At 52.7% G+C, this 26,219-nt stretch overlaps 2 protein-coding genes across 5 annotated transcripts in view; one reads left to right on the top strand and one right to left on the bottom strand.

Annotated features, from left to right (window-relative positions):
- LOC136404018 (VPS35 endosomal protein-sorting factor-like) overlaps window positions 1–12,975 on the top strand; it is a 101,891-nt gene extending 88,916 nt beyond the window's left edge. Inside the window, exons 28-31 of the mRNA XM_066383497.1 lie at window positions 2,322–2,487; window positions 8,211–8,329; window positions 12,044–12,190; window positions 12,595–12,975. Coding sequence (XP_066239594.1) covers window positions 2,322–2,487; window positions 8,211–8,329; window positions 12,044–12,190; window positions 12,595–12,693 — 531 coding nt within the window. The 3' untranslated portion in view covers window positions 12,694–12,975. The remainder of the gene's footprint in view (window positions 1–2,321; window positions 2,488–8,210; window positions 8,330–12,043; window positions 12,191–12,594) is intronic.
- The window catches only part of LOC136404021 (lysine-rich nucleolar protein 1-like), a 360,920-nt gene that overhangs the window by 332,993 nt on the left and 1,708 nt on the right, over window positions 1–26,219 (bottom strand). For 3 of the 4 annotated variants that reach the window (XM_066383500.1, XM_066383503.1, XM_066383504.1), the window contains exons 2-5: window positions 25,030–25,961; window positions 23,174–23,242; window positions 18,685–18,762; window positions 15,976–17,808 (exon numbers count right to left, since the gene is read on the bottom strand). In XM_066383500.1, coding sequence (XP_066239597.1) covers window positions 17,500–17,808; window positions 18,685–18,762; window positions 23,174–23,242; window positions 25,030–25,959 — 1,386 coding nt within the window. In that variant the 5' untranslated portion in view covers window positions 25,960–25,961 and the 3' untranslated portion in view covers window positions 15,976–17,499. Of the gene's footprint in view, window positions 1–13,972; window positions 17,809–18,684; window positions 18,763–23,173; window positions 23,243–25,029; window positions 25,962–26,219 lie in introns of those variants that run through there. The other variant, XM_066383501.1, reaches the window with a different exon arrangement.

The raw sequence follows: 26,219 nt of genomic DNA, 5'->3' as shown, positions 1-26,219 counted from the left end.
GAGGGTGAGGATGAAGGAGAGAAATAAAATGTAACACTTATGGGTAGTGTAGTTCAAGAAAAGGGAAGCATAAGATGGGCAGAGAATAGAAGGGCTGAGGTGGAGGAAATAAAGGCAATAAGATAGAAGGAACAAACAACAACAACTACAAAAAAAAACAACAACCAACAAACAGTGGAACAAGCTGCAAAGTCTGTGGATTTTTCCTGATTTTGAGATGTCAACCTCTTCCTCCTTCTCCTCTCTCCCTCTTCCCGGTCGGCGACTCTGCACCCCAGGCCCTGCCCCTGCGCCACACCCAGGCAGGGACTTGCAGTTGATGGGGTTCTATGGCAATGTCACACAATTGGCTTTATTCTTGTTGGTAGTCAAGGCCTGCCGGCGTCTGCAGGGTCTACCGACGAGAGAGTTCGCCTTCGTGGATTCTCTCTCCCAGTCCCCCCCTCCTGAACCAGCAGCCTGGCGATCCAGCCCCAAGGCTGCCACTGCTTCTGCCTGGGGAGTAAGAGGCTCAAAGAGCTGGGAAATCCCCACTCTATCCCCACTCAGTGCAAGGCTCTGGGAAGGGCTCTGACAGTGAGGGCCTCCAGTGTAATCAGGCGGGGGTGGGAGTCAATTGTTGTCAAGGTGATTGTTCAACGCCTAGCATTCCGTTGGACCTCTCAACCCGGGCTTTCCACACTTTGTAGCCTGTTTTGGCCGGTAAAAAGAGGCACTAGTCTCTGCTTGCGACTAGTGTGGTATAGATCTTATTATCTGGATGGCTTGGTTCTTGCCCGAGGCCACAGCTCTGCAAGCTGCTTCCTCCGCTGCAGGTCCCCAGGAACACTGCTCCCAGTGTGCTTTCCGCCCTGGGTGGCGATGGCTTCCTGCTGTTCCAGGCTTGGGTGCCTCCCTAGTTCCCTTCATCCTGGTCACCCCTTTGTAAGTAACGCTTTACTAAACAGTCCCCATTTAACTCTTTAAATGTGCCCTGTTCCCTTGCAGGACCGTGAGTGGTCCAGCTGGTCCCTGGAGTCCTCGAGCGGTGGCTACAGTAAATGAGGGCCAGGTGTCCCAGCTGAGTCCACGAGGCCACGGCGGAGGAGCTGGACGTGGAGTGTCGGGAGGGTCTGGAGCGTGGACAGAACTGAGTGGGGCGGAGGAGCTGGACGTGGAGTGTCGGGAGGGTCTGGAGCGTGGACAGAACTGAATGGGGCGGAGGAGCTGGACGTGGAGTGTCGGGAGGGTCTGGAGTGTGGACAGAACTGAATGGGGCGGAGGAGCTGGACGTGGAGTGTCGGGAGGGTCTGGAGCGTGGACAGAACTGAGTGGGGCGGAGGAGCTGGACGTGGAGTGTCGGGAGGGTCTGGAGCGTGGACAGAACTGAATGGGGCGGAGGAGCTGGACGTGGAGTGTCGGGAGGGGTCTGGAGCGTGGACAGAACTGAGTGGGGCGGAGGAGCTGGACGTGGAGTGTCGGGAGGGGTCTGGAGCGTGGACAGAACTGAGTGGGGCGGAGGAGCTGGACGTGGAGTGTCGGGAGGGTCTGGAGCGTGGACAGAACTGAGTGGGGCGGAGGAGCTGGACGTGGAGTGTCGGGAGGGGTTTGGAGCGTGGTCAGAACTGAGTGGGGCGGAGGAGCTGGACGTGGAGTGTCGGGAGGGTCTGGAGCGTGGTCAGAACTGAATGGGGCGGAGGAGCTGGACGTGGAGTGTCGGGAGGGTCTGGAGCATGGTCAGAACTGAATGGGGCGGAGGAGCTGGACGTGGAGTGTCGGGAGGGTCTGGAGCGTGGACAGAACTGAGTGGGGTGCAGACTCACATCCCTACACTCCTTTTCAGTTCTGTGTAGCCTCAGGTTTTTCTCCTCCCGAGAGAGTTCTCAATTTAGCTGTTAATGTTGAACGCCCTACCTAGAGAGGCTATTTTTAAAGTCAGTGCCTCGTGGTGACCGCGGTCATCTGGGGGCTCACCCAAGTCCGTGCTGCTGCTCACCCCCTCTGAGACGGGCCGTCCGTTTCTGTGGCTGGACGAACAGGACTCGCTGCTCCGTGTGCAGGAACAGGGTTGTAATTTTGGAAACAGGCCATAAAGCTGACAGGTAACTTCGCTTTCTCATTTCTGGGACCCAAAAAGGGGGCTCTCAGCAGCTCATCTCCCGACCGCGGAGTGCTGGTGTGTGGGATTCGTGATGTTGTCATTTTTCTCTGTGCTGTTTAACCGCCGCTGGTACTTTGATTTCTCCACAGCTGCTCAAAGGAAGGACCTGGGTTTCTGTCTTGATTTTTTTTTCTCTCCTGCTTCACATCTAGGAATGTTTATCTTTTTTTGGCTCCACTAGGATCACCCTGAGCACGGGGTCCTGTTTCTGGTTCGAGAGCTCCTCAACGTCATCCAGGACTACTCCTGGGAGGACCACAGTGACGACAGAGTCCGCGTGTACACCTGTGCGCTGCACCTGCTGTCCGCCATGAGCCAGGAGACCTACCTCTACCACGTCGACAAAGGTGGCGCCCCTCCCGCCAGTCTGGGTGGTGCTTGAGCTTCGTGAGAGTCAAGTCAGAATGTTTCTCATTTTCTTTTATTTAATCCGCCTTGTGTCTTACCTACAGTGAACTTCCGTCCAGGGTCTCACTAAACTTGTCCGGTATAAGAATTACCTGAGGCAACTCTTAAAAATACAGACTCCTGAACCCCATCTGGCACATCTGAGTTAGAGTCCTCAGGAGGAGATGTGAGGGTCTCTGTCTTTAACAGACACCCAAGCTCCACGATCTGACAGTCAGGAGCTCAGAGACTCCCTCCTCTGGGAGGTGCCGTCGTGGTGGGTACGCGGGCGTGCTGGTGCCCAGGCCCGTTCCTAGCCAGGCTCAGGGGGCCCTGCTCTGGGCGCTGAGCTCAGGAACCCCCGGCTCAGATCGGGAGGAAGGAGATGCCCTGGGCCTGCGTGCCTCCAGCCAGTCTGCTCCTGCTGCTGCGAGTTTGGCAATGGCGTCCTCGCATCCTGGGCGTGATGCAGGAGGGTCGCCATGCAGGAGGGTCGCAATGCAGGAGGGTCGCGACGCCTCCTCTGCCCTCTGGGCCCAGCGTCCTCCTGCTTGTCACACCCTCAGTTCCAACTTCTGGTTTTCAAAACACAGGCCCTATTGTTAAAAGTGCTTTGGCCAATAATGTATACTTTAGGGCAGGAGTCCCCAAACTACGGCCCGCGGGCCGCAATGCGGCCCCCTGAGGCCATTTATCCAGCCCCCACTGCACTTCTGGAAGGGGCACCTCTTTCATTGGTGGTCAGTGAAAGGACCACTGTATTTGGCAGCCCTCCAATGGTCTGAGGGACAGTGAACTGGCCCCCTGTGTAAAAAGTTTGGAGACCCCTGCTTAGGGTTTAATCAGCTGTGTGTGGAAGTTCCAGGGAACAAATTGGCTGTGCTGAGGGATATGACCTTCTGCCGTAACTGCCAGGGGCTTTGTCTAGCTGGGATTTGGAGGCTGACAGTAGAGATGTAACTTAGGGAGGCTGGTCAGGGCAGGTGACCGCAGCTCCTACAGCCTGAGCTCCTCTGTGTGCCCGTTACCACAGCAGGCTCTGGGGCCGCTTTCTCCTTCACCCTCTCAGCGTTGCGGTGAGGACAGGCATTGTGTCTCCACTTTCACACCATCAGGACGACAGCTGGTTTACCAGCCATGTGGTGTCAGGGCGGGTTAGTGGCGGAAGTGGAAGTCACACCCTTGATTACAAAGTAACAGTGTTTTAATTAAGTATGACATAACACACATGCCATAAACCATCAAACTTAGTGAATTCTCACAAAGCGAGCACATCAGGTACCAGCCCCCAGGTCAGGAGACGGTATCACCTTTTCCGCAGGTGCCTCAGTGCTCCTGCACCTCCCTTCCTCTCCGCAGGCACACTCTTCCCGACTCCTGTCACCACGAAGCAGTTCGCTGGTTTGACATTTATGTAAATGAACTCATCGAGCAAGTGTCCTGTGGCTGCCTGGCCTCTCCCGTGGTGTATGCCAGTGAGACTGTTAAGTCGGAGCTGTGGCCCCTGGTTCCCACGCTGTGCACTGTCCTGTGGTCTGACCGCCAGAACTCAGTCCTCAGCGGTGCCCATGTGTCCGCGTGTCCTGCTCCGGTCTAGGGTATTGTGGTTAGTGCTGCTGTGAACATCCCCGAGTGTGGGATTCTCGTGGGTATTTCTGATGGGTGTGTTCCTAGGGGCAGAATTGCTGGCTTATAGGATTTATGTTCAGCTTTGCTAGAATGGTTACACCAATTGACACTCCCATAGGGCGTGAAAGGAGGGTCCCATTTGTTCCCGTGGTCAGTCTGTCATTTTGGGTAATTCTAATGGGTGTAATTTGCATTTCTCTGATGGTTATTGAGGCTGGACACATTTCGCAGCATTTGTTGGCATTTTTGTTTCCTCTTTTGTGATGAGCAGGGTGAGGACCTAACAGTGACCTTTGAGGACCGGACACAGACGTGGAGGTGGGTCTGTCAGCCGGAGGCCCCGCCAGGAGCTTGCACTCTGCTCTGCAGTTGGTCCTCTGTCTGAGCCCCACAGTCACGCAGAATACAGCGTCCAGAGAGCAAGTTAGGATGTGGCTAAGTTTGATAGGCAGGAATCGAGTCTCTGACTTCTAGGGATGAAAATGAGAGGGTGGGTCTTCTTTTCCTTTTGGCTCCACCATGTTTACTCTGGATGCAGCTGTGACTGGACAGTTGTCTTCATGGGAGAGGACCCTGGGGTTGCAGAGGGTTTCCTGGAGTTGGGAGTTCCATCTTCCCATCCTCCCTTTTAAAAAATACTTATTTTAGCCAGAGAGAAGGAGAGAGAGAGAGAGAGAGAGAGAGAGAGAGAGAGAGAGAGAGAAAACATCAGTCCATTCCTGTATGTGCCCTGGCTGGGTATCGAACCAGCAACTCCTGCGCTTCGGGCCGATGCTCCAACCAACAGAGCCACCTGGCCAGGGCCCCGTCCCTGTCTTATTTTAGGCATCTTTTAGACAGTGATGACACCAGTTAGGACTTCTGGAGAACTGGGGTCAAGTAGTTTTTGCATTTATGAAGGATGGTTTGGCTGCTTTTTTCCAGATTAAGAAGAAGAGGATGTTTTGAAATTGGCTGGAACAAGAACTGCCTGCTTTCAGGCAGGAGTGCGGGGTGTGGGGGGGCAGCAGCTCTGTGCACAGAGGGTTTGTCGCTGACCTCAGGCGGAGTGTCAGGCGGGGAGCACGGTCCCGGCTGCCGCTGGGAAGCCGGCGTGGCCCTGCACCCCTCACACCACCTGCGGGCCCTTGAAGCCTTTGGGGCTGAGACCCCAGGGCCAGACCGAGGAGGTCGTGGGCAGTTTTTAGTCGCCGTGTGTCAGGGTATCATTTCGGGACTCGGGCTCACTGCATTCTGGCCTGAACAGCTTCCCCCTGATTCTCAGTCCCTCTTCCTCCCTCTTGTCACCACCAGGTGTTTGTGGAGACGCTTCCTTCCCGCTCCTGACCCCGGTGTTCACTTTGTCTGGTGGACGCAGTGTGGACCTTGCTAATTCCACAGATTTCAGGGTCCTGTGACCCACCCCGCCCCCTCCTGACAGTCACATCCATCATCGCGATGTTTCACATTTCATAACTGGACTGAGAGACCTGGGAGGATGGGGACCAGGGTGCCCTGGTCCCTCACTGGGTCCCTAACACACCTGGGGACCCTCTGGTCAGAAACTGCAGCGGGGCTGACGGCTGTGGGTGCTTCGAGACCTCTCTTCTCCAGTGCTGGGCTAATCAGAACGAGAGGTGATTTCAAAGTGGAGAAAGACTAGGAATTTATGTCTGGAACTAGTCTAGTCCTTAGCAGAGACATGATAAATTCCTTCATTAGCTACAGTTTTGTCGCTCTGCAAAATCCGGTATTGAATTTCTGAATCAAAGTCTTTTGCTTTTTACAAGAATAACTGCCATCCTCCACATAGTAGGTGGATAGTTATGACAGATACCAGAGGGGACAGACCCCTGGGCCCAGGGCCTTTTCCAACCAATTTGGTGTTGGAGGAGTAAAATTACAAAGCAGATAGCCTTGGAAGTATTTACCAGAAGGGTCCCCACAGACAAACACTTCCTAACTGGATCACCTGCAGACAGGTGCTGGGAGCACGGAGATTTACTGTGCTCTGGACTCTCGGGCAGTAGGGACGCACCCCGCTGACGGTGTGTGTGTGTGTGGTTCTAGGGGAGAGATGGGTCTCCAATGTACTGTTTCTCCTATTTTTCTCTAGCTTTGACATTTATTTATTTATTTATTTTTTGTATTTTTTTTTTTTCTGAAGCTGGAAATGGGGAGAGACAGTCAGACAGACACCTGCATGCGCCCGACCAGGATCCACCCGGCATGCCCACCAGGGGGCGATGCTCTGCCCATCTGGGGCATCACTCTGCCGTGACCAGAGCCACTCTAGTGCCTGGGGCAGAGGCCAAGGAGCCATCCCCAGCGCCCGGGCCATCTTTGCTCCAGTGGAGCTTTGGCTGCGGGAGGGGAAGAGAGAGACAGAGAGGAAGGAGGGGGGGGGGTGGAGAAGCAAATGGGCGCTTCTCCTATGTGCCCCCCGCATGCCAGGCCGACGCTCTACCGCTGAGCCAACCGGCCAGGGCCTGACATTTATTTTTAAAAAATAAAAAGGTGGGCCTGTGGTGGCACAGTGGGTGGATCATCACTAGAACGCGAGGTTGCTGGTTGAAACCCTGGGTTTGCCTGGTCAAGGCTCATACAACAAGCATTCAGTGAACTAAAGTGAAGCCACTAATAGTTGATACTTCTCGCTCCCCCACCCTCTTCTCTGTAAAATCAGTAAATAAAATCTTAACACAAAGGGTGGGCCAGGGGAGCACAGCAAAGGATGTTCCTGCAGACGAGCTGACCTGAGCCCATTTCCTCAGAATCGCCCCTAAACTGCAGTGGATTAGTGCCGTGTCCTTGTGGCCACCTGTGCACAGCCAGCCCCTTCCGAGATGGCCTCTGGTTCATCAGAGGTCACCACACCGAGACCGTGGCCCAAAGTTTAGGCCTCTGACAGGTCTGAGCAGCAGAGCTACCCCCCCTTCCCTCTTCCTGCTGCAGGTGCTGCGAGGGTTTCTCTACGCAGCCTGGGGGCCCGCCCGCAAGGGCCTCCTGAGAGCTGTTCATTCCAGGTTGAAATGACGGTGCTGACCACGTCCAAGTCACAAGAAATGGGGCATTCAGCTCACACAGGCCTGGCGGGGAAGCACGTGGTCTGCAGGGCGGGGTTGTGGCTGAACTTCATGGTAGCCCTGCCAGCCCCCACCCCAGACAGAGAAGAAGGGAAACACCTGAGGCATCAGAACAGGGACCAGTTACAGACACTCTGGTCCCCGCACGAGGGCACCTGGTCAGCTGTTTATTCCTGACCGGGCAGCAGGTCGGCGTGTGGTGACGTGGAAGCAGCTCAAGTGAACAGAGCCGAGTGAGAACCAGCATGGCGTGTGGTCTCCTTCCTCACCCAGAGCCCAGGCTCTGTGGACGGGTCCCTGACAGGAAGGAGGGAGGGAGAAGGAGGCCCCACCCAGGCTGTCCTCGCCAGCGGTCAAAGTCCAGGTAGTGGTCGTCACAGGAGGTGCCTGAGCAGAGAGAGTGAAACTTTTTAGGCAAGAGACACTTTCAAAGGGATGTAAGTTCACTAGTGGACACACGGAAGTTTAGGGTCAGTCTGCGGGAGTTTGAGGGTGTGTTTGGGCAGGCAGCTGGGTGTAATGGGGAACAGCTTTAGGCTTCAGGATGGGACTGCCCAGTTTTGGATACTAGTGGGACTACCTCTGAGCCTCAGTTTCCCTGTCTGTTAAAGAGAGATGTTCACATCATCTCTCACATGCTGGTTTTGAGGACGTGCAGGAACATGCTGAGTGTTCAGCCCAGTACCTGGTATGTGAGGAGCACCCAGTATTGGCTGCTGCTCTGATGGTCACCATGATTTTTTCCTTTTTTTTTTTTTAATTTTAGAGAGAGGGTGAGACATTCCCTTCCATTCCTGGTCTCTGGCTCTAGTGGCTCAGAGGGCCTGGTATTTTCTCCATGGTTCCGAAGGCCCCAAGACCAGTGGGAAATTTTGGCCCTTGCCGCTTGTCCCACCGAGACGTCCTGCCGTCTGCCGACACTGAGACCTGGGGCTGCCCGTCCCCGGCCAGGACGCCCAGTGACGCCTCTGCTCTGCTTGTTCCCTCAGTCGACTCCAACGACAGCCTCTACGGGGGAGACTCCAAGTTTCTGGCTGAGAACAACAAGCTGTGTGAGACGGTGATGGCCCAGATCCTGGAGCATCTGAAGACCCTGGCCAAGGAGGAGGTGGGTGCCCCTGCCGTCCTGCACCCCCGCTGCTCGCTCTCTCCACACGCACCGTGTCCAGGGCGGGGGACACCGGTCACTCTGGAAAGGAGGCTTTCCCGCGAGTGACGTGTGCGCGTGCAGCCTGCTCTGAGCCTCAGCTCCCGCCCTCTGCCTGCAGGGTGCCTCCCAGGTCTGTGGCTGTGGCGTGCACCCCTGCTCCCCAGAGACTGGGCGGTAGGAATTTGTTCTGTTACAGTGACGTCTCAGCCGTAACAGTGTCGCGCAGCCATCACACAGATAGGTTGATTTGTAAGCGCTCACCACTGTGCTGTCCTGCCTGCAGCAGGCAGTGCCGGCTAGCCACAGAGCCTGGGTGCAGCGGGCCGTCCGGGTCTGTGCACGTGCGCTTCAGTGTTCGCAGGTCAGAACTGCCTGAGGACGTTTCTCAGGACATCCCTGTGGTTGAGACACATGACGGCACACATGACGGCACCCAGCGCTCTTCCCTCGTCATGCTGACCATGGCTTCCGTTTTTACTCTTCATGTCTGTGCAGACGTGGGGGACAGGCGGGTCCCGGAGGCCGTCTCAGGTCTGGCAGAGCTGCTTGCTCGTTCAGACGCTGTGCTGAGACCATTCCTACTGCGCCAAGCGGGAAACGGGGCCTCCGTGGTCTCTAGGTAGCCACAACAGCCAGCGTAGAAGGTGATCTCTGCCCAGATCTCTGCTTCCGTCTGATCAAACGGAGGCCCCAGAGCCGGCAGTTGCTGGTCAGTTCATGAGTCTGTGCCTGTGAGCTCGGGCCCTGCGCTGCCTGAGCCCATTGCTGCCAGTGACGCCTCTCAGTCACGCAGCTGCTTCTGTGACTGTCCCCTGGGCTAGGCCACTGCTCAGGTTAGGGATAAGCAGCTTTGAACACTGTCGGGTGAGGGCGGTTGGGTCTCTTGGCCACCCTCACCCAGCTGTGTTCAAAGCTGCTTATTGTGTGGTTTCTTCACTGACTTACATTTTTTATTTATATTCCAATTATAGTTAACACAAAATAACATTAGTTTCAGGCATACAGCATAATGATTACACACTTATATAATGTATGCTCGGTCTGGAACCCACCTGACACCACACACACTTGAGACATTGGCTGTATTCCCTGTGCTGTACTTTGCAACCCTGTGGTTACATTGCAACAGTGACTCTGTACTTTGCAACCCTGTGGTTACACTACAACAGTGACTCTGTACTTTGCAGCCCCGTGGTTACACTGCAACAGTGAGTCTCTACTTTGCAATCCCGTGGTTACACTACAACAGTGACTCTGTACTTTGCAACCCCGTGGTTACACTGCAACAGTGACTCTGTACTTTGCAGCCCCGTGGTTACACTGCAACAGTGACTCTGTACTTTGCAACCCTGTGGTTACACTGCAACAGTGACTCTCTACTTTGCAATCCCGTGGTTACACTGCAACAGTGACTCTCTACTTTGCAACCCCGTGGTTACACTGCAACAATGACTTTGTACTTTTTAGTCCCTTCACTTTTTTCACCCAGGCCCCCAACTGTTTGTTCTTTGTATCTGAGTCTTTTTCTGTTTTGTTGGTTCAATTTTTAGATTCCACATATAAGTGAAATCATATGGTATTATCCTTCTCTGATTTATCTTACTCAACATAATATTCTCTAGGTCCACGCTTGTTATCACAGTGGTAACATTCATTCTTTTTTATGGCTGAGTAATATTCCATTTTCTGTACGTACCACCTCTTCTTGATTCACTCGTTTACTGAGGGGCATTTGGGTCGCTTCCATATTTGGCTATTGTAGAAAGTGCTGCAATGAACATGGGGGTGTATATATCTTTCCGAATTAGTGTTTTGTATTTCTTTGGATAAATTCCCAAATATGGGACTGCTGCATCATACGGTAGTTCTCTAAATTTCTGAGGAAGCTCCATACTGTTGCACCAATTTACAGTCCCACCAGTAGTGCAAGAGGGTTCCCTTTTCTCCACACCCTCATCAATGCTTGTTGATTTATTGGTGAATAGATTGCCATTGTGACAGGTATGAGGTGATACCTCATTGTGGTTTTCATTTGCATTTCTCTGATGATTAGTGGGTGATGTTAAACGTCTTTTCATGTCTATTGGCAAACTGGATGACTTCTAGAAACATTTTTGTTCTGGTCCTCTGCCCTTTTTTAATGGATTGCTGGGGTTTTTTGGTGTTAAGTTCATCTGAGTTATTTATAAGTTTTGGATATGAACTTCTTTCTGGGTATATCATTGGAGAGGATCCTCTTCCATTCAGAAGGTTGTCTTTTTAGTTGATGGTTTCTTTGCTATGCAAAAACTTTTTAGTTTGACGTAGTCCCATTTATATTTTCTTTTGTTTTCCTTGCCCAAGGAGACATATCCATAAAAAATATATTCTAAGAGCAACATCTGAGTTTACTGCCTGTTTTCTTCTAAGAGTTTTATGGTTTCATGTCTTATACTTAAGTCTTTAATCCACTTTGAGTTTATTCTGTGGCATAAGTAGTCTCTTTTTATTTCATGTCTCTGTACAGTTTTCCTAACACCATTTATTGAAGATTGTATATTGTTATCACCTTTGTCATATTATTTGACTATAAAGGCATGGGTTTATTTCTGGTCTATTCTGTTCCGTTTTTATCCAATCTATGTTCCTGTTTTCACGCCAGTACCATGCTATTTTGATTACTATAGTCTTGTAGTATAGTTTGATATCAAGTAGAGTGATACTTTCAATTTCATTATTCTTTCTCAAAGTTGCTGTGGCTATATGGACTATATAAATTATAGGATTATTTGTTCTAGTATTGTGGAAAATGCTGTGGATATTTTGATAGGGATTACTTTGAATCTATAGATTGCTTTCAGTAGAATGGACAGTTTAATGTTAATTCTTATCCATGAGCATAGTACTCTTCCATTTATTTGTGTCTTCTTAAATTTCTTTCTTCTATGTCTTATAGTTTTCCGAGCACATCTTTCACCTCCATGATTAAATTTATTCATAGGTATTTTCTTTCTTTTTTTTCTTTACAGGGACAGAGAGAGAGTCAGAGAGAGGGATAGACAGGAACAGAGAGAGAGATGAGAAGCATCAATCATCAGTCTTTTGTTGCGACACCTTAGTTGTTTATTGATTGCTTTCTCATATGTGCCTTGACTGTGGGCCTTCAGCAGACCGAGTAACCCCTTGCTTGAGCCAGCGACCTTGGGTCCAAGCTGGTGAGCTTTTTGCTCAAACCAGATGAGCCCACGCTCAAGCAGGTGACCTCGGGGCCTTGAACCTGGGTCCTCTGCATCCCAGTCCGAGGCTCTATCCACTGCGTCACTGCCTGGTCAGGCTATTTTATTCTTTTTGCTATAAATTTTGTATCTTGCTCCTTTACTCAATTCATATATCAGCTCTAATAGTGTTTGTTTAGTGGAAACTTTAGGGTTCCCTCTATACAGTATCATATCTACAAATAATAGTTTCATTTCTTCTCCAAAGCTGAAGGGCTTGGCGTGCCTCATCTCATTCAGTCCTCACTTGTCCTCTGAGCTTGTCCTACAGTCTTCCTACGGATGAAGCAGCAGGGACTCGGGGACATCAGCAGTTTGTCTTCTGGACGACCCACGGTCAGCATTTGAACCCAGGCCAGCATCACCGTGGGCCCAGCCCCAGCCCATTCCAGACAGTGACCTCTCTGTTCTGTTTCAGGCCCTGAAGCGCCAGAGCTTGTTGGGTCTCTCCTTCTTCAACAGTATCTTGGCCCACGGGGACCTGCGTAACAACAGGCTCAACCAGCTCTCTGTCAACCTGTGGCACCTGGCACAGCGGCACGGCTGTGCGGACACCAGGACTATGGTGAGACACTGCAGCGGGCCCCTCCGCACGCCCGAGGCACAGGGGTGGCGGGCACCACAGGCCCAGGGGCTGGTGTCGGCGCAGAAACAGCCCTCACTTCCCCCTTTAGAAAGGTGCCAGGTCCAGTTCTGCAGGGCCACTTCCTTTCTCTACAAAATATACCAGTATTAAAAGTTTATTCCCTCTGAATAAAAAGTACACATATGAAAAGATCAATCATTCCTGACCATATCCAAATCTGATTTTAAGGGCAATTTGTAATCTAAGATGTTTTATTTAAAGATTTGGCTTGTTTTTCCCCTCCCTTATCTTCAAAGACTTGACCTGTTCCCTTGCAGCCTTGGGCTCCAGGACAGAGAAGGGTGAGCTGGAAAGGGGTGACGGGTCCCCCTTTTTCCTCCCAGGTGAAGACTCTGGAATATATCAAGAAGCGGAGCAGACAGCCAGGGATGGCTCATCTGACAGACCTGGCCCTCAGGCTTCCTTTGCAAACGAGGACCTGACCCTGGGACCCTCCACCCAGGGGCGCTGGTGCCAAATCCAGAAAGGCCTGCTTTTTACTTTTACACACACACAGTTGGTTTAAGCTTTGGCCTCTACCCAGATTATTCTGTTAGCGAAGAACTGGAATTGTAAGAGCATTAAAATCCAGTCGTGTTCATTGAGCGGCAGAATACAAGCAACAGCTTTCTGCCAGGTGTCTTTAATCGGAAAAAGAACTTTAAAATAGCCACTGTTTCCTCTCCCCTAATTTGAATCTCAAATTAAATGTTGCCTAAACCATCTTAGAGGATTTATAAAAGGCAGATGATTCAATTAATTCCTTTTTCTATCAAAAATCTCATCTCCCAACTGGAGGTGGCACAGTGGACAGGGCATTGACCTGGACACTGAGGTCCCGGTTTGAAACCCTGAGGTTGCCACTTAAGCGTGGGATCATAGACACGAGCCCAAAGGTCACTGGCTTGAGCAAGGGCTCACTGGCTAGGCTGGAGCCCCCAGTCAAGGCACAATTAAGAAGCAGTCAGTGAACAACTGAAGTGACATAGCTAGGTGTTGATGCTTCTGCTTCTCTCTCTCAACAGTAAATAAATAAACAAGCCCTTCATTGGACTCTTAGGACATAATCTGTAATGGAATAAACCTCCTGAAGGAAGATTTATGTTCATGGCTGTTACCATTCTCTTCATCCAGAAGAAAAAGAATGTGTCTAAACATATTGCCTGGTTAACTTTGTAGCCATAATTCTAAAAAGCACGACTCTACTTACCAGCTTGGTGGAATCTGATTCTTGCATTACCACTAATGAGCATTTTATTTTGAATCAGTTGAGTATTAAAATAGTGATTGATGGGTACTCCCAGCCTAGAAAATGCATCCAAGTTTTAGATTAAAAGTACCCCAAACTATTGTATTTTTCAAAGTATACACTTTTCAAATTACAGACATTTGTCTATATACCCTGTGAGATACATGATCATTAATTCACACAGCTAATCTCAGTAAAAGTGGATAATTGAGAAAATATCGCTGAGGTGGCCAGTTTGAAAGCCTGGCTGGCTCGGTCAAGCCACTTACAAGAAGCAAGTAGGAGTTGATACTTCCCACTCCTTACCCCCATTCCTTTCTCTAAACCAATCAATAAAATCTTTAAACATATGTTCTGTAGATTTTCTGGCTAAGGAATTCTGGTGAGAAATGGTCTCCACTGAAGGACAGCAGGTGCTGAAGAATGCCCTTCACTGGACAAAACATGCAGAAATGCAGAGTACGCTGATATGCTCAGGTGTTCCCAAGAAACCTTTATTCATAACATTATTCCCAAGACCACTTTACGATACACTATTTAAGTTTTAAAAGATGACAAATTCACAAATTTTGTGTTTAAAGTCGTTTCCTCTACTTTAGGTTGTGCACGTCAGCCTGCGTCCCACGCCCGAGCCAGCAGGTCTGACTGTTCTCCCACTCTCGGACTTGGAGCTTCCACAATAGGTCAGTGACACAGACTCCGAGAGCTTCTAAGTTATGTTCTCTGGCAAGGCAGAGGCTGAGATTTTCTATGCTCGCGTGGTTTTCTCCAGCCCATGACTAAATCACTTAGCAGTCCCTGAACACCACAGCCTCCATGGGGTGAACTCGACTCTCATTACAAAGCAGGATGGAACACTAACAAACCCTAAGGATTTTAGTAAATGAGGTAAAAATGAGGAAAACTTACGCATGATACCTGTATTCATTTTCTATCACTTCTTTAACAAAATACCATACACTCAGTTCTTTAAGACACAGTTTTATCACCTTACAGTTCTGCTGGTCAGAAGTCCATTCCAGCTGGTCTCGCTGCAGGACGGTGTTGCTGGTACTGGTTCCTCCAGGGCAGAACCCCCTCGGCCTTTTCCAGCTTCAAGAGGCCGCGTGCGTCCCTTGTCACGGGGTTCTTTCCGCCACCTTCACAACCAGCAGCGGCTTGTGGAGTCCTTCTTACAAGTCTCCACACATGTCCCCCTCTTGTACATGAAAGAACCCTTGGGATTGGATTGGGCCTATCGGATAATCCAGAATAATCTTACTTTAAGGTCATCTAATTAACAACCTTAATTCTCTTTGCTACTTGAACTCTTTTGTACCCTAATGTAGTCACAGTTCCAATGATTAGGAAGTGGATTATCTTGGGGGTTTCTGCCAGCTGCAAACCCACTAGTAGTTCTAAGTTTATAGAACTGAATGAGCGGTTTATTTGGGAAATACTTTTCGTCTGGTTGTAGAGGCAGCCTCAGGGCTGGGCCTGGTAGACAGAGTCAGAGACAGAAAGAATAAGGTGGCCAAGAATCAAGACCTGCAGGGACCCCTGGGAGGGAAGGGTCTTGCCAGAGGAGGGCCCTTCAGTAAGACACTCCTGAGGGAGAAAGTAAACAAGCGAGACAGACCTTGGCCACACTAGATGCCCCTGCCCATCCTGATTCCCAGCAGAAATCCAAACCTGCCTCGTTCCAATGGAGACAGGCTGTGTTCTCAAAGTCAAGACATGAAGATCGTGGAAAACACCCAGAAAGGCTGCAGTTTGCGGCAGACACCGGACAAGAGGTGGCCGGCTGGCTGAAGCCAACATGGTTCGATCTACAAAGGACAGGAGCCCGGCTAACACCGGGTCAGACAGTGAGTCCACTCCAGACTGGAGTCTGTCACAACACTGACCTCTGAGCAGTGGCAGTCTGCACACACAGGTTAAGTCCAGTCTGGGGACACTGGGACACCTTGCTGTCCTGGCTGCCCGACTTTTCTAGCTGGACCCGGCTCAGGAACAGACTGCAACAAACTTGACTGACCTCTTCAGACACTGGTCAGAGTACAGAAGTGAAACCCTGTCGGACTACTTATACTAAAGAACAAGAGGTGAAAGGCCTGACCACACCTAAGAGGTATCACTGGGGACGAGAGTGGACAGTCTTTCAGAATCACCGAAGAGATGGCTGACCAGTCCTTCCTCCTGAGCTGAGGTAGGGCCACAGGAGTGTGATCTCTTGGCCAGATAGAAACAAGGAGCAGCCAGATGGCTCACTTTACACAACAGGAAGTCCTGTAACGCCGATCAAGGCCAGCAGAGTTTAGTCCCTCGGCAGAGGAAGTGCCCAGAGGAGCGACTCCAACGCAGAACCGCACTCTGGCATTGGGATGATTCTTCCATTTTGGATGGATTCAAGGTTGAATCCATGAAAGGTCAAGTTCATGGCCTGAGGGCAGTGGCCCACCCTAGTTACTGCGAGTGCAGATCTGTGGGACTGGACCTGCCCTCTGCCTGCTCAGTGCCCGGGCCGGCCTGCCTGCCCTCTGCCTGCTCAGTGCCCCGGCCGGCCTGCCTGCCCTCTGCCTGTTCGTCTGGCCAGCAGCAGTCCTCACCCTTCCTCACTGATCGGCCTGAGGGAACCTGCCGTATGTCGGGGGCTGTTTCTGGCACGGCAAAAGTTATGATGAAAGGTCTTGAGGGGCTTCTGGAAGTTTCCTTGAGCCACAGGCTTTCCTCCTTCCTCTGGAATGTTCTAGTGTCTGGATAAGCTGCCTGGAATTGCTACGGCTGTCTCTCCAGCCTGATGAAGCCTCTGCTGACGATGGAACAGAGAAATAGAATGTTTCCTTGGAGCTGCTGGACTCCCCTCCATCAGGACTCCCTGCTGTCTGAGCTGAGTCTCCTGGCTGTGGGGGCCTGCCTGACACGGGGTGTCTGTAGGAGGCATCAGGCCAACTGATGTGAAAATGGCCCAATGAAAACCCGCATAACGGGGCAAAATGCCAGGGGAACGGAGAGGCGGCCGTGTCACTTTGGTCCCTGTGTCTGGAGCACTGTGAGGCTGACTTGATTCCAGGTGATGGGGCAACTGATGAGAAGACTTCCTGTCATTCCCACATGTCTGTTCCTCCTGACATTTAACCTCTACCAAGAAGTCACCCAGGATTCCTTCCTCGAGATGGAAAAGAATCTATAATCAACACAACCCTGGGACTCTGTGACTGGTTCCTGTGTAGGACTAACCACTCTCAAAACGCCTTGCTCAGAACTTAGTTAAAGCCAACACAGGAAACCCAGGTTTGACGCTGGGGCTGGAAAGCAGGGGGCGTGAATGATCAGACTGGTTTAGAAACGTTTCCTAGCAACAGAGGACACGCAGGCCCACCCGCGGGGTGGCCACTCGGCTGCTTCCTTGCTGGCAGCAGCTCCAGGACAGGAAGTCAAGCTTGTTACTTTGGGTTCTCACTAATTCCACTTCCTGTCTGAGATTAGACTTCTGTCCCTTCGATCAGAAGACCTTTTAAGCCCCAGTGAGTATTCCAGGAGAAATTCCAGGAGGGGACATTCAGAGGGGTGACGCGATGGAAGGCTGGACATACACAAGTACAGCCCTTGGCACTTAGTGTCTGGGTGACCCTGGCAATGTGGCTACTTTATCCCTGAATCTGTTTCCTCATCTACAAGATGGGGATGTAACAGCACCTATTTCATTAAGAAAATTAAACACATTAATGCAAGTGAAACATTAGCACGTGTCTGGCACGTACATCCTGGGACTCAACACGTCTGCTCTTCACACACGGGTGTCCTCAGATGGGGCTGGAAGGGTCAATACAAAGCCAGTGGTGGCCAGCCACGACCATGTTCTCCTGGCTCTGAGACCGGAGCTGCCCCCACAGCTCGTCCAAGCACATCCCAGAGTGGGCCCCACCTGTGTCGTTCTAGGAGACACCGACAGGCTTTCGTCTGCATAACTGAGTCATAAAAGCAATTCTGACTGTTTGGGGAGACACGAGAGTAGGATTTAATCTTCAAACTTGACCGACTTGGAGGCGTTCCTGTCGATATAGAAGACCTTGTTTGCGGTGGGGAAGCCAAGGCCAGCGCGCCGGCTGCTCTTCCAGCCCTGGGCCCGGTCGTAGTCCTGCTGCAGGCTCTGCTGCAGCCTGTCGGCGGCCCTCCTGCTGAGCGCCATGTTGGGCCTTCCAGTGGCGTCGGGGGCGCAGCTGAGCGAAAGGGGCCGGTTTTTAAAGCCACCCATAAGTTTGAGAAATTTCAGTTTCTGTTCCTCGTTTTCAAAACTAGCAGTGTCCCACTGGCCAAACTGAGTTCCCTGTGTGAAGAGGAGAAGGTGTTATTTCTGTCCTTGCCCAGCCCGTGTAGCAGGAGGACACGTGAGTGAGTGTGGCTCTGGCGGGTACAGTGCTCAGAACCGTTCAGGCTTCTTCACTCTCCCGAGAGCCCGATGAGGGTGCTGTCACCACCCTGCCCCTTCCCCTGCTCAAGAAATGGAGGTCTGCAGCTGAACTAGGACACAAGCCACATCTGACCCCCTAGGACCCTGTCGGGTCTGGCCAACACCAGAGCAAATTCACACGCCCAGCTGCACTTTACTTCTCCCCACTAACTCACAGCAAACAGCACGCACAGCTCACCTCCCACACAGCTCACCTCCCACACAGCTCACCTCCCGCACACCTCGCCTGACCAGCTGGCACTCACCCATCATCCTCCAGTTTCAATCATTTAGAGGATGGAGAAGGGCAAGTATCAATTTGAAAGGCATTTCTCTTCCCAAAAGCACTGCATTTTACAGCAGAAAGGGAATGGAGGCCAAGAGAAGGGGTCACAGCCAAGCCGGAGGCTGAGCCAGACCAGACACTCAGGCTTCCCAGTTCCTGTCCCGGGCACACCGCCACCCCTGCACCAACCACCCACGTTCAAGGAAGTGCCAGGGAGCCCCTCGGAGAAGGGCCTAAAAGACCCCCTTCCTCCCCGTCTGTGGAGAGGCAAACCAGCTCCCCAGACGACGAGTCATCTCGTCTGAAGTCATGCAGACCAGGATCAGCGAAGGGAACGAACTCCAGACAAGTTCTGCGGCGGACGCAGCGGCTGTGTTGGGCTACCTTGGTCTCCTGTCACTGCGGCCAGGAGCGGGGCAGTGCTCACGAGGCTCAGTGCTACCTCGGAGCTCGGGCATCAAACTTACTGTCCACTTCCGGGCTTGGGCAGCTTCCGTTTTGCCTGACTCACGATCAATCTCTTCTTGCAAGGCCTTTCGCCTCACCTGAGCAAGGGAGAGAAAAGAAAATAAATAAACGAGATTCATGTTTTCCTTTGAGCTTAAAACCTAGAAAAAGATGGGGCATTTTCCTAAAGTGGCCTCTTAGCATCTTGACAGCTGCGATCCCGCGGCCTACAAAGCAGGCAGGCCTCGCTTATCCTTGCTTAGCCGGGCCTTACGAGTGAGCGTTCAAGGGCAGGAAAATGCTGAGCACAGCCCTCCCACAGACACAGAGTGTCCACCGGCCCTGAGAGCAACCCCTCCTGAGAAACAGCTGAGGGCCGACTGAGCAGCTTCTGCACAACCACTCGGAGAGAGGCCTAGAGGACGCTGCAGGCTGGGAGCCCTCTGGGAGCTTGGGCAACACCCAGGGACGGGAGGAGCCGGTGAGCGCCACTGTTCGCCTTTTCCCTGAGCTTGGACAGTGGGCGGGAGCTCTAGCGGGTTCTCTGGGCCACCTGCAGGGCAGCCACGGTGAGAACCCAGCCACCCGCCTGGGCCAAGCTCCAGCAGGACAGAAAGGGCCCCGCCTGGAATCAGTCTGGCAGGTGCATCAGGGTGCCGCTTCCTGTACCCACTCGGTGTGGGGCACATGCAGACCGCCCCCGTCCAGAGTGCAGACCGCCCCCGTCCAGAGTGCAGAGTGCAGACCGCCCCGTCCAGAGTGCAGAGTGCAGACCGCCCCGTCCAGAGTGCAGACCGCCCCCGTCCAGAGTGCAGAGTGCAGACCGCCCCCGTCCAGAGTGCAGAGTGCAGACCGCCCCGTCCAGAGTGCAGACCGCCCCCGTCCAGAGTGCAGAGTGCAGACCGCCCCGTCCAGAGTGCAGAGTGCAGACCGCCCCCGTCCAGAGTGCAGAGTGCAGACCGCCCCTGTCCAGAGTGCAGAGTGCAGACCGCCCCTGTCCAGAGTGCAGACCACCCCCGTCCAGAGTGCAGAGTGCAGACCGCCCCTGTCCAGAGTGCAGAGTGCAGACCGCCCCCGTCCAGAGTGCAGAGTGCAGACCGCCCCTGTCCAGAGTGCAGACCACCCCCGTCCAGAGTGCAGAGTGCAGACCGCCCCTGTCCAGAGTGCAGAGTGCAGACCGCCCCCGTCCAGAGTGCAGAGTGCAGACCGCCCCTGTCCAGAGTGCAGACCGCGCCCCCGTCCAGAGTGCAGAGTGCAGACTGCCCCTGTCCAGAGTGCAGACCACCCCCGTCCAGAGTGCAGAACTGGGAAGCTGCAGACCCTGCACAGAGAGCTGCCCCGCCTGGAGACGGCGTGGAACCAGCAGAGGGCTGCGGTGTGCACATGGGGGTGCCCTGTGCAGAGAAAGCGCAGAACAAGTAGGGTGCTGCCCTGGGCCTGCCCAGAGCAACCCTGCTCACACCCAGCTCAGGCAACAGACAGCACCATATACATACCAGGCAGCCCTGCCCAGGTCTGAGAGAAAAGCAGGCCCATGCCAGGATGCCCGACCAGCAACCAGTACCCACTGGCCATGCAGCACAGCAGGCACTGTGCACACCCCACTTGAATACAACCAGCCTGCGAAAACAATCTGGCACAGAGAAGCCACCTTTTCAAGACTGGGAGAGACAGCTACTTCATTTACCTAACAGGAACAAACAGAGAAAGTCAAACAAAAGGGGAGATAGAAGAATATGCCCCAAAGGAGGGAATGAGAAAAACTCAATGAAACAGAGGTAAACAATTTGCCTGATAAAGAATTCAAAGACATGGTGGTAGGATGCTCAACAAGCTCGAGGGTGGAACAGAGGGACTCAGAGAGCAGAAACACAAAAGAACCACAGGAGACACAGCTACCAGAAAACAAAACATGAAATGGCAAAGACACAGTAATACTTGGAGATCTCAACACACCACTGACAGCTTTAGAAAGCTCATCCAAATAGATAATCAATTAAGAAGTATCAGCCTTAAACGATACATTAAACCAAATGAACATAACAGACATTTATAGAATATTTCACCCAGAACATCAGAATATACATTTTTTTCCCCAATGTGCATGAAACATTCTCAAAGATAGACCAAAATTGGGCTACAAAACTGACTTCAATATACTAGAGACTAAAATTATACCATAAGGCTTTGAAATCAGAATTCAACTGAAAAAAGGAAGTAAAGAAACCTACAAAAATGTGGAAATTAAACAACATACTTTAAAAAAATGATTCAGTCACAGAATAAAAGCAAAGATCAAAAGATATATACAGAGAAATGAAGATGACAACACAATATCAAAATTTCTGGGATGCAGCGAAAGGAATAATGAGAGGGAAATTTGTATCATTTAATGCAATCCCCATTAAAACCCCAATGTAATTTTTAAAAGAAATAAAACAAAAAATTCACCAGGTTTGAATGGAACCATAAGAAACTTCAAATAGCCAAAGCAACCCTGAGAAGAAAGAATGAAGCTGGAGGCATCATTATACTCCAGAGCCACGATAATCAAAACAGCACGGTACAGGCAGAAGAACAGACAGACCAACGGAACAGAATCGAGAGCCCAGAAATAAAACTACATATATACACAGACAGTCTTCAACAAGGGAACCAAAACCACACACTGGAGAAAAGGGGCCTCTTGAATAAAGGGTGCTGGGAAAATGGAAAAACCACATGCAAAAGAATGAAACTTGACTACACATTGTCCCCCTGCACAAAAATTCAAAATGGGTGCATATACACAACAGAATATTACTTGTCCATGAAAAGAATGAAATCTTACCATTTGTGAAAACAGGGATGGATCTACAGGGTATTATGCGAAGTGAAATAAGTCAGAGAAAGACAAATACCACACTATTTCCCTTACTTGTGGAATCTAAATGAATAAAACAGAAATAATTCCCTAGATGCAGAAAATGAGTGTCCGGTCACGGGCTGGGGGCAGTGTGGGTGGAAGGGGTGAAGCAGCAGCAGACACTCATGGGGACGTCCAGTGCAGCGCAGGGAGCAGTCAGCAGTGGAGTGCGCAGGTACGCACGCTGCCAGGCGGGCACCAGGCTTAGCAGTGATCACGCCGTAATTATATACATGTCTAGTCATTATGTTATACACCTGAAACTAATGCAATAGTGTGTGTCAACTGTAACTGAAAAACAGTAAAATTACACATATGTAACTAGAAAGGGTAAATCTGGATGAACCTGACAACAAAGGGTTAACAGTGGTTATTAGGTGGTAAGATTTGAAGTTACCTTTTCTCCGATTTTTATACAATGAACTTTTAGTAGCAATGGGAAAGACAGAGCCCAGACAGAAAACTCCACTCACACTGAGGTAGTCTCTGTCATCCAAAACGGTTAAAAACATTTTTTTAAATTGTCAGGTATTCAATAGATGCAGATGTGAGGGGGCGTGCCGACTCTCGGGGTCCTGGTACTGTGCTGAGCTCTGCAGGGCTGAGCACCCGGGAAAGGCCTGGGCCTCGGCTGGTCCCGCCCCACGGCCCTTTCTGTGTGGCTGGCACGCTGCACGACCGTGCCCTGCAGGAGTCTGGGAGCTCTTGTCCCTCATGCCAGGCCCTGGACATGGTGTCTCCCCACTGGGCCTCAGCCCTAAGACGACCCTCCAGGGCCCCAAAGGCAATCCTTCCACTTGGAACCTCGGAGGCACTTGTAGGCCTCCCTCCTCAGACATAAGTGCACACGAGGTCTCTCTCCTGGAGGAGGGCTGGGGCCGGGGCCATCTCCACGCCACACCCTCCTGCTTCACTCCAGCAGGTACTTGCTGACCAAGCGTGAGGAGGCTGTCGGGAGGCCGCCACTTGTTACGCACAGGTATGCGGCAGGTCCTGCCGAGGGCCTCACCACAACACCTCATTCGGTCTTCACCTGTCTGAGGGTCAGTGACACTGGTGATTGCCCTCGGTCCTCTCATCAGCAGTGGTCCAAGGCCAAGCCTACGTGGTTACTACGCTGTCTGCCAGGCTTTGGGGTCCTGAGTTGTGAAAATACCCCAATGCCAGAAAGTCCAGCTCCTTTACAGGGTGCACTTACCAGGGGATCTGGGAGAGAAAAACAGAAGCTGGTCCACAACAGAACCATGTCTCTAAACGCTCCTGACTTGAAGCCGGGTGGTGGTAACATGTGGGCCTGGCTGAGCCTATGCTCCCTGCCCTGGCTTTAGGTCTCAGGGACACGACCCCTTCTTTCCCTGCAGGGTTACAGGCAGGAGAGCCTTGCTGAGGTTTCGAATCACCAGATGTTCCCTCCGCCAACGCCATGGCAGTGAAAGTGTCTCCCAACGTGGGTGAAGGCCACAGGGTTCCCCGCCATGGGACTGGTACCCAGAAGCTGGCCAGGTGGCCTTTGCAGCCCCGGGTGCTCCTGAGACCAAGGATCCTGTGGCCTGAGAGGGGAAGAGTGAGCAGACGCGTGGGAGGGAGAGGAGGGCCGGCCGTACCTGGTCTATGTGCGTCTCGTCCATGTTGCCTTTCTTTTCCAAAACCACCTCTAAGTCTGTGTCGGGCTCCTGCACAGATCAAAGGGAGCAAGCGTCAAGCAGATGCTGGCCTGTCCTGGCAGCCGTCCAGGGTGAGATCATGAGTCCAGGGAACACCCACGTCCCAAGCACCAACCCACACCCCACCACCTACAGAACATGACACCCTAACCTTTCATCACCCTCCCCCCCAAACTGTGGTACTGACCTAGTTCACAGATGAAACTAGGATTCAGAGGGGTGCACTGACCATCATGGGGTCACCCCCACAGCTCAGGGACAGGGCCGACACTAACCCAGGTCTCATGACTCGGGCTGGGGGCTGGCCTTTCCTGCCAGAAGCCACCTGACCTCTCAGGGTGACAGCAAACCAGCAAGAGGAGAGGCCGAGGGCCCCACTGATAGTGGGAGCGAAGGTGGGGGGCAGAGGGGACAGCAGGGCCAGGAGAGTGGGGGGGCAGCACCCCAAACCTGCCCAACTCCCCTCCACACTGCCCACCCCACGCCCACGCCCAGGGCCCGGTCACCCACACCTGCCCGACTCCCCTCCACACTGCCCACCCCACGCCCAGGGCCCGGTCGCCGCCTGCTCTGCCTGGAAAACGAGGAGTCTCTACCCCCCCCTGCCCCCCCAGCCCCGACCCAGGCCCACTCCGCATACAGCTCAGGTGAACTTTACAAATCTCATCCGAATATGCCGTCACCTTAAATGCACGAAACTTTATGTCAATTATATCTCAAAACAAACAAACAAAAAACCTCTCAATCACATCATGCCATTCCACTCCCTAAAACACTTTGGGAGTGCCCACCGTGCTGACACAAATTCCAGATTTCTGTGGCCCCTGCCCCCCCCCAGCCCCCCCAGCCCCGCCCCTGCCCCTCCCAGGGCCTCGCACCTGCAGACGGACGGCCAGGCCCCCAGGCCCCGCCCAGGTCTCAGCTCCCACAGGCAACCTCACTGGCCGGCCTGCCTGCGGACGTGGCTGTCCTCTCACAGAGACCTCAGGCTGCCCACGTTCCCGACCCTCCAGGACAGCGGCCACACTCCCCTCGTCCCCCAACAGCTCCGCTCTCTCATCCCACCTGGCGGACCCTGAAGACAGGGCGCTCCTGGCTCGGGGCTGCTCTGCTCGGCACAGGCCCTGTCACCTACTGAGCAGAGGAGCTGACTACTTGTCACTGGGCTCCTGGCAGAAAGGGTTCTAGATTCCGATGGGGGTTGGGCTCCCAAACCTCTGGGGTTCCTCCTAGAGCCTGAGTTTCGGAACAGAGGAGGAGACTTGAAATCAAGTCTAATGGTGGACGGGGGCAACCCGGGAGAAATCTAGGACCCAGCACCCCTGTCCCCCACAGCTGCACTGGGGGAGCTGAGCACAGGCCATTCGGACCCCTTCCTGCTGACTCAGCCCCCCAGAGGGCTCGCCCCTCAGCCAGTGCTGCCCGGACCCCTTCCTGCTGACCCAGCCTGAGGGCTTGTCCCTCAGCCAGTGCTACCCAAACACCTTCCTGCTGACCCAGCCCCCGAGGGCTCGTCCCTCAGCCAGTCTATGTGGACCCCTTCCTGCTGACCCAGCCCCCGAGGGCTCGTCCCTCAGCCAGTCTACCCGAGCCCCTCTTCCTGGGCCCGACCCAGCCTTCGCCAGGGGCTCGACAGCTCTCAACTCTCCAGTTTCAGGTCAGTAAATCCCTTTTCTGGCTTGAGTGAGTTGAAACAGGGTCCTGGAAGCTAAACCACTGAGTTGCCCGTGTGCGCCCACACTCCCGCCCACCTCCACCCAGCTCTCCCGTCCAGTCCGCCTGGAAGGACAGACTACCTCCTCCCAAGGCTCTCCTGCTCCTCTGCTCTCTTTCCTCTTCTTCTTCTTCTTCTTCTTTGGAGCTGGCTCCTCCATGTCCGGCCGCTCTTCCTTTTTACTGGACTTCACTTTCTTCTTCGCCGGGGCCTTGGCGCCATCTCCTATTGGGATGCACTCTGAAGCCTCGGCTTTGCCTGGCTTCTTCTTCCTGCCTTTCCGCTGGCTGCCCTCCACGGCCCTGGAAGGCCTGGGGTGACCGAGGGGTGCGTCTCCCTCCTCTTCGAGTTCCTTTCTCTTCTTCACCTTCTTGGTGCGTTCCCTGGGGCTCTCCTGCTTCCTCTTCCGCCCCACGGCTGCCTGTTCCTGGTCACCCTTCCCCACTGGGCAGGTGTGCCCAGCATCGCTGGCCTCGCAGAAGCCAGGGTCCCTGACTGAAAAGGCCGTGGCCTCCCGGGCCTTCTTCTCCTTCTTGTGTTTTTTGAGCTTCTTGCCAACTCTGGTCACTTCCTCACTGTGTCTGGGATCCGGGGAGGTCTTCACCCTCAAACCAGGAGACGTGGCCAGAGGACACAAGGACTTTCTCTTCTTCTTCTTCTCCCTGCCGAGGAACTCGCATGGACCACGAGCCTGTGTCCTGGGGCTGGGAGGCTTCTCTGTCCACCTGGCAGGGGGCGTGGTCTCAGGGTCTAGGTGTTCCTCACAGAGGGGGCTGTGGCCCTTCTTTTTCTTCTTCTTCTTCTTCTTCACTGGAGTTGTATCGGGCGCCTGTCCTTGGGTCACATTCTTCAAGGTTGATGTGGCTCTTAGAGGACAGACCTCTGAGAAATAACTGTTATTGTTTAAAACTGAGTACTGAGTCTCTGGCTCTTTGACCGCCACTTTCTTCTTCTTCTTGTTTTTCTCCAGAAGCCCAAGGCACAGGTCTCCCTTGTGGCTCTTGGCGATCATTCCTGAAAAAAGAAATAGGACATATTATCCCTACACCAAGTTGCCCTGTGCACAATTCAACTAGATTTACCAAGAGTCGCATTTCTCAGAGTCAATGGTCTCAAATACTAGGGAATGATTCCTGTGGAGCAAAGGGAAACATGAGCAAAGAAACTGAGTGGAGCTACATTCAGACAGCTCCAGGTTCAAATCCAAACTGCTTCCTTACCCTAAGTCGTTCCCCTGTTCTCCCTGAAGCCTTAATTTCCCCACCTGGGAAA

The sequence above is a fragment of the Saccopteryx leptura genome, chromosome 4, assembly GCF_036850995.1.
Source record: "Saccopteryx leptura isolate mSacLep1 chromosome 4, mSacLep1_pri_phased_curated, whole genome shotgun sequence".
NCBI classification, from domain to species: Eukaryota; Metazoa; Chordata; class Mammalia; order Chiroptera; family Emballonuridae; genus Saccopteryx; species Saccopteryx leptura.
The sequence above is the reverse complement of the archived record's forward strand: the minus strand, read 5'-3'. Positions and strand labels throughout refer to the sequence as shown.